Source organism: Sapajus apella, unplaced genomic scaffold, assembly GCF_009761245.1.
Source record: "Sapajus apella isolate SASKATOON/1434 unplaced genomic scaffold, GSC_monkey_1.0 scaffold48, whole genome shotgun sequence".
Lineage (NCBI taxonomy): Eukaryota > Metazoa > Chordata > Mammalia > Primates > Cebidae > Sapajus > Sapajus apella.
The window spans coordinates 2,601,829-2,613,611 of record NW_022436988.1 but is presented as its reverse complement, the minus strand read 5'-3'; the positions used below and the strand labels follow the sequence as shown (position 1 = coordinate 2,613,611).

Genomic DNA, 11,783 nt, shown 5'->3' with positions numbered 1-11,783 from the left:
AGATAAGGGATTAACATCCAGACTATATAAAGGGTTTCTGCAAACTCACCAACTGCAACCCTGATCCAAAAGGCCGAGGGTGTGAATAGACATTTCTCACAAGATCTGTGAATGGCCAGGGGGCACATGAAAGATGCTCACCGTCATCGCTCATCATCACTCCCCATCATTACTCACCATCGCTCACCATCACTCACCATCATCACTCACCATCATCACTCACCATTACTCACCATCACTCAGCATCATCACTCACCATCACTCACCATCATCACTCACCATCACTCACCATCACTCAGCATCATCACTCACCATCACTCACCATCATCACTCACCATTACTCACCATCATCACTCACCATCACTCACCATCACTCAGCATCATCACTCACCATCACTCACCATCATCACTCTCCACCATCATTCACCATCGCTCACCATCACTTATCATCGCTCACCATCACTCAGCATCATCACTCACCATCACTCACCATCATCACTCCCCACCATCATTCACCATCGCTCACCATTGCTCACCATCACTTATCATTGCTCACCATCACTCACCATCACTCCCCATCATCACTCACCATCGCTCACCATCCCTCACCATCGCTCGCCATCCCTCACCATCGCTCACCATCACTCATCACTGCTCACCATCACTCACCATCATCACTCACTATCACTCACCATCACTCACCATCATCACTCACCATCACTCACCATCACTCACCATCACTCAGTGTCACTCACGGTCACTCACCATCACTCACTAACCATCACTCGCCATTGCTCACCATCAGGTAAATGCACATGAAGACCACAATGAGAGGCCGGGAAAGGTGGCTCATGCCTGTAATCCCAAGACTGTGGGAAGCCAAGACAAGTGAATCATCTGAGATCAGGAGTTCGAGACCAGGCCGGCCAACATGGTGAAATGCTGTCTCTGCTAAAAACACAAAATTAGTTGGATATGATGGCGCTCATCTGTAATCCCGGCTACTCAGGATGAATTACAGGTGCACTGCACTCCAGCCTAGATGACAGAGTGAGACTCCGTCTCAAAAACAAACAAGCAAAAACACAGCGAAGCACCAATTCACACCCATTAGGATGGCTGCTGTCTAAAAACCAGAGAATTGCAGGTGTTGGGGAGGACGTGGAGACGTCGGACCCCTGTGTACTGCTGGTGGGAACGGAACACGGTGCAGCTGCCATGGAAGACAGTTTGGCAGCTCCTCAAGAAAGCTAAACATAGAATTCTCATATGATCCAGCAATTACACTTCTGAGTATATACTCAAAAACAAGGCCTCCAGCAGACACTGGCACCCATGTTCTCAGCAGCGTTATTCACAACAGCCAGAAGCTGGACACAGCCCACCTGTCCTTCCACAGCAGAATGGAGAAACAACACGTGGTTTGTATACACAGAAGATTCTTCTTCAGCTGTGGGAAGGAAGGAAGCCCTGGCACGCACTACAGCGTGGCTGAACCTGACAACACGGCGCTGGGTGAAAGAAGCCGGGCACCTGGACAGCCTGTCCGATGCCACTGCTGTGAGGCGCCCCGAGCAGGCAAATGCGCAGCAGAGGAAGTAAAGTAGAGGCACCCAGCAGCCAGGCTTTGGGGTGGAACGGGGATTAGTTGTTGCTTCATGGGGCCAGAGTTTCTGTTTGCAGTAATGAAAAGGTTTTGGAAATAGGTGGTCCTCATGGCTGTACAACATTGTGAATGTCCTTAATGCCGCTGAATTGTACACTTAAAAATGGTGAACACGGTACGTTTGGTGTTATTTACACTTACCACAATTTTTACAAATTAGTACTGTACTATACCCAAAGCCATTGAGTTGCACGCTTTACACGGGTGAATAGCATGGTTTGTGAATTATGTCTCATTAGAATAGGAGCATTTTTAAAAGAAAGAGGAAGGCCAGGCACAGTGGCTTACGCCTATAATCCCAGCATTTTGGGAGGCCAAGGTGGGCGGATCACCTGAGGTCAGGAGTTCAAGACCAGCCTGGCCAACCTGGTGAAACCCCGTCTTTACTAAAAATGCAAAAATTTGCCAGGCGTGGTGGCGCGCACCTGTACTCAGGAGGCTGAGGCAAGAGAATCGCTTGAACCCGGGAGGCGGAGGTTGCAGTGAGCCGGGATCATGACACATCACTCCAGCCTGGGTAAGAGTCTATCTCAAAGAATAAGTAAATAAATAAGAGGGGCAGCAGCCCCCACATGCAGCCTCTATGCAAAGGCCCCTAAGAAGGGGCTTGATACGTCGGAGGGGCTGGGTGGTCTGCAGGCTGAAGCCTAGCCGGGGGGCGCTGGGAGCAGAGGGTGGAGGGGCAGCCCTGCCCTGGCGGAGCAGCCCCCGCTTTGTCAGCCTGCACTGCTCTTGGCTGGTTTTGTACCGAGCACTGCCTCTCCTTGGAAGCCAATTTTCTGCACAGCGAAAGTGTTTTTTCTGTTCCCACTTCGGCAGATGGCCCCCCACCTTGGCCTGAATTGGGAAGCACAGAAATCCAGCAGGGGACAGACGGCTTCTCTGGCAATGTCCTCCAGGCACGCGAGCACGCAGACTCATACCGTCCCCCACAACTCGCCCTCACGGACTCTGGGCTGCAGCCGGCCTCTGGGGGCCTCTCCTCTTCTGCTGCTGACAGCCACTGGACGCCTGGGCCAGGCGCTTTCAGGACAGAACCAAACGACTGCGTGTCTCCAAGGCTGGGACTGTGGCGCTTCCTCTCGCGCACACCCTCCTCTCAGCAGGAGGATGCTGAAGAGGTCACGGTGGGGGCTCTTGACCTCCAGGGTGGAGACCCCCCAAGAGCCTGTCTGAACCCCGTTTACATGGTGGCTGAGAAACTTCTGGGGAGACAACCTGACCTTGGCCGCTACTCGAGTCCAGATGTTAAACCCAGCATGGTCAGCGGGAAGGACTCTGGCCTGAGGTTAGAGGGAGGACAACAGAAGCTCCAGTGCGGACGTTGCCATTGAGGAAAAGTCAGGTGGAGGCAGACTGCAGGCCTACCAGGCCAGTGGTGTGGCAGGGCCACGTTCCCAGGCCAGCAGGGAGGACGGGGCTGGTACAGGGAGGGTCCATGGCCTCCACAGAGGGATGCCACCGGTCCCCATGGGTTGCAGGCCAGTCTTTGGGCCCCAGAGAGCCGGAAGGGCTGCAGAGACCGTCTGATCCTACCTTGTTCTCATTTTCTTCTTTTTTTTGAGACGGAGTTTCGCTCTTGTTCCCCGGGCTGGAGTGCAATGGCGCGATCTCGGCTCACCGCAACCTCCGTCTCCTAGGTTCAGGCAATTCTCCTGCCTCAGCCGCCCAAGTAGCTGGGATTACAGGTACTCACCACCATGCCTGGCTAATTTTTGTAATTTCAGTAGAGTTGGGATTTCACCATGTTGGCCAGACTAGTCTCGAACTCCTGACTTCAAGTGATCTGTCCGCCTCGGCCTCTGAAAGTGCTGGGATTACAGGCGTGAGCCACCGCGCCCGCCCCTAACCTATTGCTCTGTACTGGGTTGGGTGGAGAAGATGGAGCTTTGGGAGGCAGCTTGCTGCTCTCCGGGTGACCAGGCCAGTCTGAGGAAATGTAAGTGTCCTTCTTAGAGGAGCTGAGAGACAAAGGGGTTTGCAGGTTTTGTTTTTGAGACAGGGTCTCACTGTCACTCCAACACACCTCGGCTCGTGGGTGCGACCCTCCAGCCTCTGAATCCATCATCACGGGGCCATTTAATTTTTTTTTGAGGTGGAGTTTCACTCTTGTTGCTGAAGGGCAATGGTGATCTTGGCTCACTGCAACCTCTGCCTCCTGGGCTCAAGCAATTCTCCTGCCTCATCCTCTCAAGTAGCTGGGATTACAGGTGTGCACCACCACACCTGGTTAATTTTTGTGTTTTTAGTAAAGGCTGGGTTTCACCATGTTGGCCAGGCTGGTCTCGAACTCCTGAGCTCAGGTGATCCACCCACCTTGGCCTCTCAAAGTGCTGGGATTATAAGCGTGAGCCACCATATCTGGTCTCTCCTTTTCTGATAAAGACAGCAAAGCCCCTGTTTCCAAATACAGTTGAATTCACAGGCACTGTGGTTAGGACTTGGAGCTGCATTTCTGGGGGACACATTTCAACCCATAACAAACCAATGTGGGGGCATGTCTTTTTTTTGAGACAGGGTCTTGCTATAGCACCTAGGCTGGAGTGCAGTGGTGTGATCACGGCTCACTGCAGCCTCCACCTCCTGGGCTCAAGGGATCCTCTCACTTCAGCCTCTCCAGTAGGTGGGACCACAGGCATGGGCCACCACCCCAGCTTTTAAAAATTTTTTTTAGAGATGGGAGGTCTCACTATGTTGCCCACTGGTCTCCTGGGCTCAAGTAATCCTCCCACCTTGGCCTCCCAAAGTGCTGGAATTATAAGCACATGCCTCCATGCCCAGCCAATTTTCAGGTTTTAAGGGAGTTTTGTTAGAAACATTTATTTAAAATCCAATAAGAGGGGAACGTGTGACCAGTGAGTGCAGAGGGAGTCTGTGGAGTTTCCAGAGAGGACTTCAGGCCGGGCCTTGACCACCTGGGAGAGACGGATGTTCAGGCCATAGGGTGGACGGCTCAGCAAGCCGAGGCCATGGGTGCTTAGCTGTGTGTGAGCGTGGGTGCATGAGTGTGGGTGCGTAATTGTGGGTGTGTGGGCGTGGGTGGTTGAGCGTGCATGAGCAGCGACCTCCTCAAGCTGAAGGACAGCGAGAGGGTGCTGCTGGGGCTGAGCTCACCCCCCGACCTCGCAGGGAATGGGCACAGGGAGAAGACAGGCCAGGACTCCTCGGCTGGGATGCTCCTGCTTGGGAGCCCATAGCTGGGCACAAAGCCGTACACATGCCCAACTTCCTGGAGCACCAAAGACAGGAAGAGGGCAGCTGGGGGACCTGGAGCCAGATGCCCTTTCCCAGGACAAACACAGGGCCTCCAGAAGCCTTGCCTTTGCAGGAGGCCACTTCAAACCACATCTCCAGACCCTCCAGGGCTTGGTCCAGCTTCCCCTGCTACTGGTCAGGGGGCTTGGATAGGCCATTTGACAAGTCCCAGAGCAGCTTATCAGGTGGGGAAGGAGAGATCCGAGGACAGGTGCCCTGCGGTCCTGCGTGGGGGCAGGGGAAGCAGCCTTTGGGAGCTGAGCGGGCCCCCCCGGACCTCCTGAGCTTCCTGGGATGGATGACATGGGAGATACTGGAATCCAGGGCTGCAGCTGGGGTGTCCCATGGCCCAACTTGCGGCCAACATTTCCCAGCTCCTCTGGAGTCCTCGGCATCCCAGGAGGGACTGGTGCATGAGAAGGGGCCTGGGACAGTGAGGGGTGGTGTCCGGCCTTCAGGAGAGGAACCTGGAAGGGGGCATCCTGGTATGGCCGAAAGTCGGGGGGCCTGTCCCCAGTTGTACCTGCTCGCGCCAGGCCCTGTGCATACAGCTCCTCATCCCATCTTCACAGCCCCACGGCACAGCTAAGGACGCTGCTGTTCAGCCAGGCCAGGCGAGAGCACTGAGCTGGGAGTCAGAAGTCCTGGATTCTGATTCCTGGAGGTCAAGCTGTGCAACTCTGAACGAGCCACATGGCCCCTCTGGACCTCAGCCCCTCATCTGAACAGTGGGGGAGCTGAGCCAGGCGACCCTCAAAGGCGCGGACATTCTACAGGTCTTGGACGTGGTATCTCTCTCTGTAGGGACAGAGCTAGAAGAATCCGCCATGCAGGCGGGCCGCCCCTGGCCCAGCGCACTTTGGGGAGGCTGCTGCATGGGGGCAGGGCTGGTGAGGACTCAGGGAGCCCCATCTTCCTGTGTCGGGACAGATGGGCAGGAACTGTAGCTCCATGCAAGGAACCAAGCACGAAACGACAGAAAAAGAGACGGGAGCGCAAAAGAAAACTTGCCGGTACTCAGAGCTGTCTGAAAATAGGACAGACTACCTCTCTGGGGTAATGAGCTCCACATCACCAGCAGCATGTGAGCTGAGAACAGCTTCAGGCACCCGAGAGGCTGCCGAAGCCAATGACTTCCGAGACACCCTCTGGCTTTGACATCTGCGCTGTGTCCCTCTGCCCGCCTCACCCCATCGAGCTGCAAGGCCCGTGGCTTCCTTCCACCTGCTGTTCCTAGCTCCATGGCCCCCTGAAGGCATTCATGGATGAGCCAAAAGCTGGCGTGAGAAGTGCAGAAACTACTTTGCATCTAATGATAGTTAAAGAACCTGAGTGTTTGAATGAGCTCTCAGATAAAAATTAGAAATGTAAGCGTGACATTATCACAGACATAATAACTCTGTACTTGCTTGAGTGAGAGGTACGAGGCAGTGCGTCACCTGGAATCGCTGCTGGAATCGGGCATAACCCTGGCCCGGCCACGAGCGTGCACCCTGGGGTGAACACCACCCAGCAAGGACAGCTCTGGGAACACAGGCCAGGGGCCTCCCACCTGGCAGGGCCTCTATCTCCCGACCAAGGCTCTTCCTGCAGGGCCACAGGCGGTTCCCTGTCTGCTTTGCTGAAGCCAAACCTTCTCCCTCCACACCATCCTGGGTGACAGGTGGCTCACTCACACCCACCAAACCCCCGCTCCTGAGGCCTGGCCAGGGAACACCAGAGCACTTGGCAGGGAATCCCTGGGTGATGCCAACAGGAAGCCAGAGTGACCAGTCCCTTCTGGCAACCCAGTGCATGTGCATGTGTGTGTGTATGTGTGTGTGTGTGCATGTATGCACGTCTGTGTGTGTGTGTGTATGAGGTGGGCAACACCAACCAAACCACCGGGCAGGTGATTCTGGCCCCACGTACCCTGACTGCAGGTTGTAAGTGTGCTGGAATCGCTCACCCCAGGCCACCTGGCTCCTGGTCCCTCTGTCCCTTGGACGGAACAGCTCGGAAGCTCTAAACACATCCAGAGCCAAGCCAGGTCCCACAAGGGGGACAGCAAAGCAAGCTCAGCCGGAGGTCCAGTGTTCCCATGGCCATCTATCCCTTTGTAATGTGGGTCTGGGGACACTCTTAGACAAGTGTGGGAAGGAGCCTGGACTCTCGAATCAGGAAGGCAAGCAGAAATGGCCAAGGACCCGCTGGCAGACGTGGTGTGGCACTGCCAGCTCTGCTTGGGCACAGCAAGCCTGAGCCACCTGGAACCCAGGTCCAGCTGTGGACTGCGAGTCCACCCAGGAGGGGACGGGGAATGGGAAGTAACCCTACACGCCAGGCCCAGCTGCCTTGCTGAGTTGGGGAATCACCTGGCCTCTCTGTGCCTCTGTGTCAGCTGTCCCTGTGACATGGAGACCCCTCCACCCAACATCCCAGGGTCACCAGGTGGTATGGGGTTGTTTGAGGTCACGGGGCAATGGACACGAGTGGCATGCACCCCCCGCAGGTGAGGGAGGGGTGGGTGCAGGGGAGGTGACACTGGCAAGCCTCGGAAAAGAAGAGACACTCTAAGGAGACCATAGTCTTTCTCCACTCTTTACTGTGTAAAAATAAACTCAACAATTCATGTCATTTCAGCAAGAAAATGAAAAAAAAAAAAAAAAAGCAAGAATACCAGTAGAAATAGTGCATTTCCAGAATTGCTGATGGGAGGTGGCAGGTCCCAAGGTTTTGACCCATTTGATACCCAAAAGGCTGCAGATCATATGAAAAATGTACAGCTTTGGTTAGCAAATAATGAAAAAGTAAGATACATCGATTCTCTTTCATATTATACAATATATACATTATAACAATATCAACCAGAGGGGGTTTGCTTTTTTTTTGTTTCTGTTTTTGGCAAAAAAGACAAAATTGGGACTCTAAGTATTGGGCTTTTTTTTTCTCTTCTATGACTTGTTCCCCTTCAACAAATTGCACGTAAGTCCACTGTGTACAGAAGTAATACGTTTCCCATCGTTAGTTGAATAAATTTACACACTGTGTTTAAGAGATGAAACCGTGACTTCGTCAAGCCACATTTGGTTGCCATAAGATTCCAAAGGATTCTATCCTCTTAATGTGAACCACATGTAACCCAAGCTGCTTCCATCAAGGTTGGAACTGATACATCCTCAGCTCATTCCACTTAGTAAGTCAGCTCCAAGACACAGGGTCACCATCAACAGCCAGTTTTACCTCCTGGTCCCCAACATGCTTTTGAGAACAGGTGGCCCCTCTTTGGAGCTCACTGGAATGACTGATCCTCATGCCAGCCTCTCCCCACCCCCTCACTGCCCACAAGACACCCCCTTGGTCTCAGGTCCCAGGGCTGGTGACAAAGTGATCTTTGCAGTCTTAGAAAATAAACTGGGAAACTACAAAAGGAAAAGAAAGCATACAAAATGTATCTCTTTCTTCCAAAATACATGCTTTCAGTTCTACGTTTTGGTGGCGCCTGAAAGTATTTTCAAGGGAGATATAGGTTGGGTTAATTTATAGGTTTGTCCTTTTCTTTCATAAAAATACTCTTGTTTGGTAATAAACTTTTTCTTCTACAGTAAGAGAAATAATACCGTGTTATCAAAAGCAAGAAGGCTTACGATTCAAGTGGGATCTAAGCCCCTGAGGGCCGGAGAGCTTCTGTCAACAGCTCTCCCACCCCGGACACCCAGGGAGCTGTCGGACGCCAGCTCAGCAAAAGCAAACACTGCCTGGACAGTGCTTTTTATCTTCTTGTTTTATAAAATGGCTTACCTGAGAGAGGCATGTATTATTCAGTGCAAGAGGGAACATCAATCAGATTAAGGAGTGGATGGGAACTACGTGGATTAGATTTGCGGCTGTGTCACTGACCTTTCTTGGGACCAGCAAAGTGCCAAGTGTCAACACAGTGAGGGAGTCGAGGGGCTTGGCTCAGACCCTAGCAAGGGGCAGGAGGGAGCTAAAGGTCAGCTTCGGCCCTGGCACCATGGGTGGGTCAGAGGAGGGACGAGGAAGGTGAGCTGGCCAGGAGGCCACAGGGTGGAGGCATAAGCACTGGGGTGTGCTCTGCCCCTTGCTAGTCAGGGCAGAGGATGGCTCGTGGTCCTGAATGGACAGCTCCCACCTGGCCCACGGGGGCAGAAGGTGGTGTGCAGTCCAGTACATCGGCAGGGATGGGGCTGGTGGGAGGGGCTGGCAGGGGAGCACCCCACACAGCCCGCACTGGGTGTTGCCTACACAAGGACTCCAAGACGGCTGGAGTGAGGGTGGGGCTAGATCTGGTCTAGAGAGGCGACTCCAAGCTCTCTGGCTGGCTCCCAGCGACGGGAATCCTTTAGGCTTGTTCTCAACCTACACGTTAAAAATGCTTCTTGGTGTATTTGGGGAGGGGAGGGGGAGAGGGAAACTGAGCTCTCTCTTGACCTCCTCCAACACCCTTGGCTTGCTTACCCAGCCATTTTCAGTAGCTACACAGGTGGTCACAGAACACTGGGCGGCACTCAGCACACGACACAGAACCGGGCAGTCCATGCAGGTGCGGGAACACACGTTGGACCCAGGGAGCAAGGAACACGCCACCCCGAGGAACATGCAAACGGAGAAGATCCCTGCAGACCCAAGGATGCCACAACCCGACGGGTGCTGATGAAGCACGATGATTTCAGAAGAAGCCACTGTTGAACAACACGCAGCGTGGCGCCTGATCTGCACCCCCTCCGCGGGAGTGATGCGCTGCAGACCGGCGCCAGGTACCGTGCAGACACCCACGAGAACACGGACACAGAGACGCTGACAGACACACACAGATGCACTAGGTTCTTGACACAATGTGGACCTGTGTTTAAGGGGACAGGTGGCCCCAGAAGGAACAGAAGACAGAAACACCTGCTCCTCCTGCAGAAATGTCTGCAGCTGCAGCCGAGCCAGGCAGTGCAGTAGAATTTCTAGAAAGACTTGTCAGCCTTTTGCTAATGAGACTCCTGGAGACAGGGTCCAGGGTGCCCTCAGGGCGTGCGACCACCAGATGGTACAGAGCAGGGAGCTCCCCCTACCCTGGGCAGGGCCTCCCAAGCCTGCTTTCTTTCTCACTCAGCACACACACACACACACACACACACACACACCACACACCACACACAAATGCACACACACACTTCTCTCCCCTCCTTGGAAGGACTAGAAGGAAATGTCCATGTTGCTTTTCACAGGGAACAAAAAAAGGCAAAGGTTCTGGACATTGGTCAGGTCTCAGGGTCACCGGTCAGGGACACTTTTGGGCTGCTGTAGGCCGTGAGCCCCGTGAGATGGAGGAGTGGGTTTCAGGCCCCCGCCCTGGCCAGGCCTGGCCCCATGTGTGAGGTCTCCGGAGCCCCCTTGGAGGGGTTTGAACCAGCGCACCTGGGGCCTGGTGTGCTGGGAGGGATATGGCTGTCGAAGCCCCCAAAGAGGGCCTTCCCACCGACAGGCTGGGGTGAAGTCTCAGTGGCCCCATGTGGCCAGGTCTTCATCAAAACTTGGCTTTCTTACCTAAAAGGTCCCCTCTGGAAGCCCCTGGTCTGCACTGCTGGAGGCCAAAGGAGAGGGGTGCTGGGGCCTGGCTTCCCGGGCTATGGGTGGGACGCTCCTCGCTCAGCACCCTCGACACCTGGGCTGAAGCAGCACAGGTCCAGAGGCGGGAAGGGAGGTGCAGACCCCAGCCTCGAAGGACCTGAGCGGGGTGGGAAGGCTGAGGCCAGGGCCGTCCTGGGGCAGAGCCAGCTGAGCTGGGCACACAGGCCGGCCTCCCAGGCTGGGTGCTGCTCTCAGATGCAAACAGCAGGGACGGATGCTGGCTGGCCCTGGGGTAAGGGCCAGTGACCTCAGCCATCCCTTCTCCTCCACGGGAGAGCACAGGGTACCTCCCAGGACAGTCCGCCTTCACCCTTTGGAGACAATTCACTTCTATTACAAAGTAAAAGTTCTCCATAGAGAGGCCCCCCCGGCCCTTAAGAAACCACTAAAAAACCTTTATTACATCAATATAAAGATAACGTCACTCTGAAAAAGGTTTGCAAATAAAGACAAATGCGTGCACCGAGCTGCACCAGCCCCAGGGCACGCACGCGGCTGACAAAGTCGGGAAATACGGACTTTCACCATGAGATTTCTCCAAAGCCAAAAGAAAGACGGAAATGAAGTATGTCCTCAGAGAAAAGGTCTCCCCCAGCCACGCACACGCGCACACGTAGACACACACGTCGACACGCACACACAGATCCTCTCACCTACTTCTGGCTTGTTGAAAACGTCGCGGCGCCCACTTTAGCTGTGAATGGGGCATGCCTGAGAGTCTGGGCTCCTACAGAGAAGTGGGGCCTCCTCAGGGACAGATGGGAGCAGGGCGAGGACAAAACCAGGCTGTGTGCGTGTGCGTGTGCAGGGGCGACGGCCTCTGTTCATTCCTGGGGAAAGGGGAGAGAAGAAGAGACGCACAAAACGGATCATCGCCGCACAAGCAGGGGGAGGCGGGCGGCAGGCTCGGCCTGGCCTGCAGCGCTCAGTTGATCTGGCGACAGGCCTCGAAGGTCCACTTGGTAGCTCCACCGTAGATCTCAATGTGGGACTCGGCCCAGGCGATGACGTTGCCGGACAGCGCCTTGGTGCTGCAGGTGGCCAGGTTGTATACCTCCCCTGGGGTCAGCTTGCGGTCCCAGATGTTGAAGTGGGCCAGCTCACCCACAAATGCCTGGGTGGCATCAAACCCACCACCCAGAGTGTCCTTCAGAGAAAAACAGAGGATGAGGGTGGAGGGGTCTCCAGGTGGTCTAGGGCCCATCCCTAGGCTGGGGGTCAGCGTCTCTGTGCCTTCCCCATC

At 54.6% G+C, this 11,783-nt stretch overlaps 1 protein-coding gene across 1 annotated transcript in view; it reads right to left on the bottom strand.

The window, feature by feature from the left end:
* Positions 1-7,487: 7,487 nt before the first annotated feature.
* The window catches only part of NPTX1 (neuronal pentraxin 1), a 9,626-nt gene continuing 5,330 nt past the window's right edge, over positions 7,488-11,783 (bottom strand). The window contains exon 5 of the mRNA XM_032241409.1: positions 7,488-11,687. Coding sequence (XP_032097300.1) covers positions 11,466-11,687 — 222 coding nt within the window. The 3' untranslated portion in view covers positions 7,488-11,465. The remainder of the gene's footprint in view (positions 11,688-11,783) is intronic.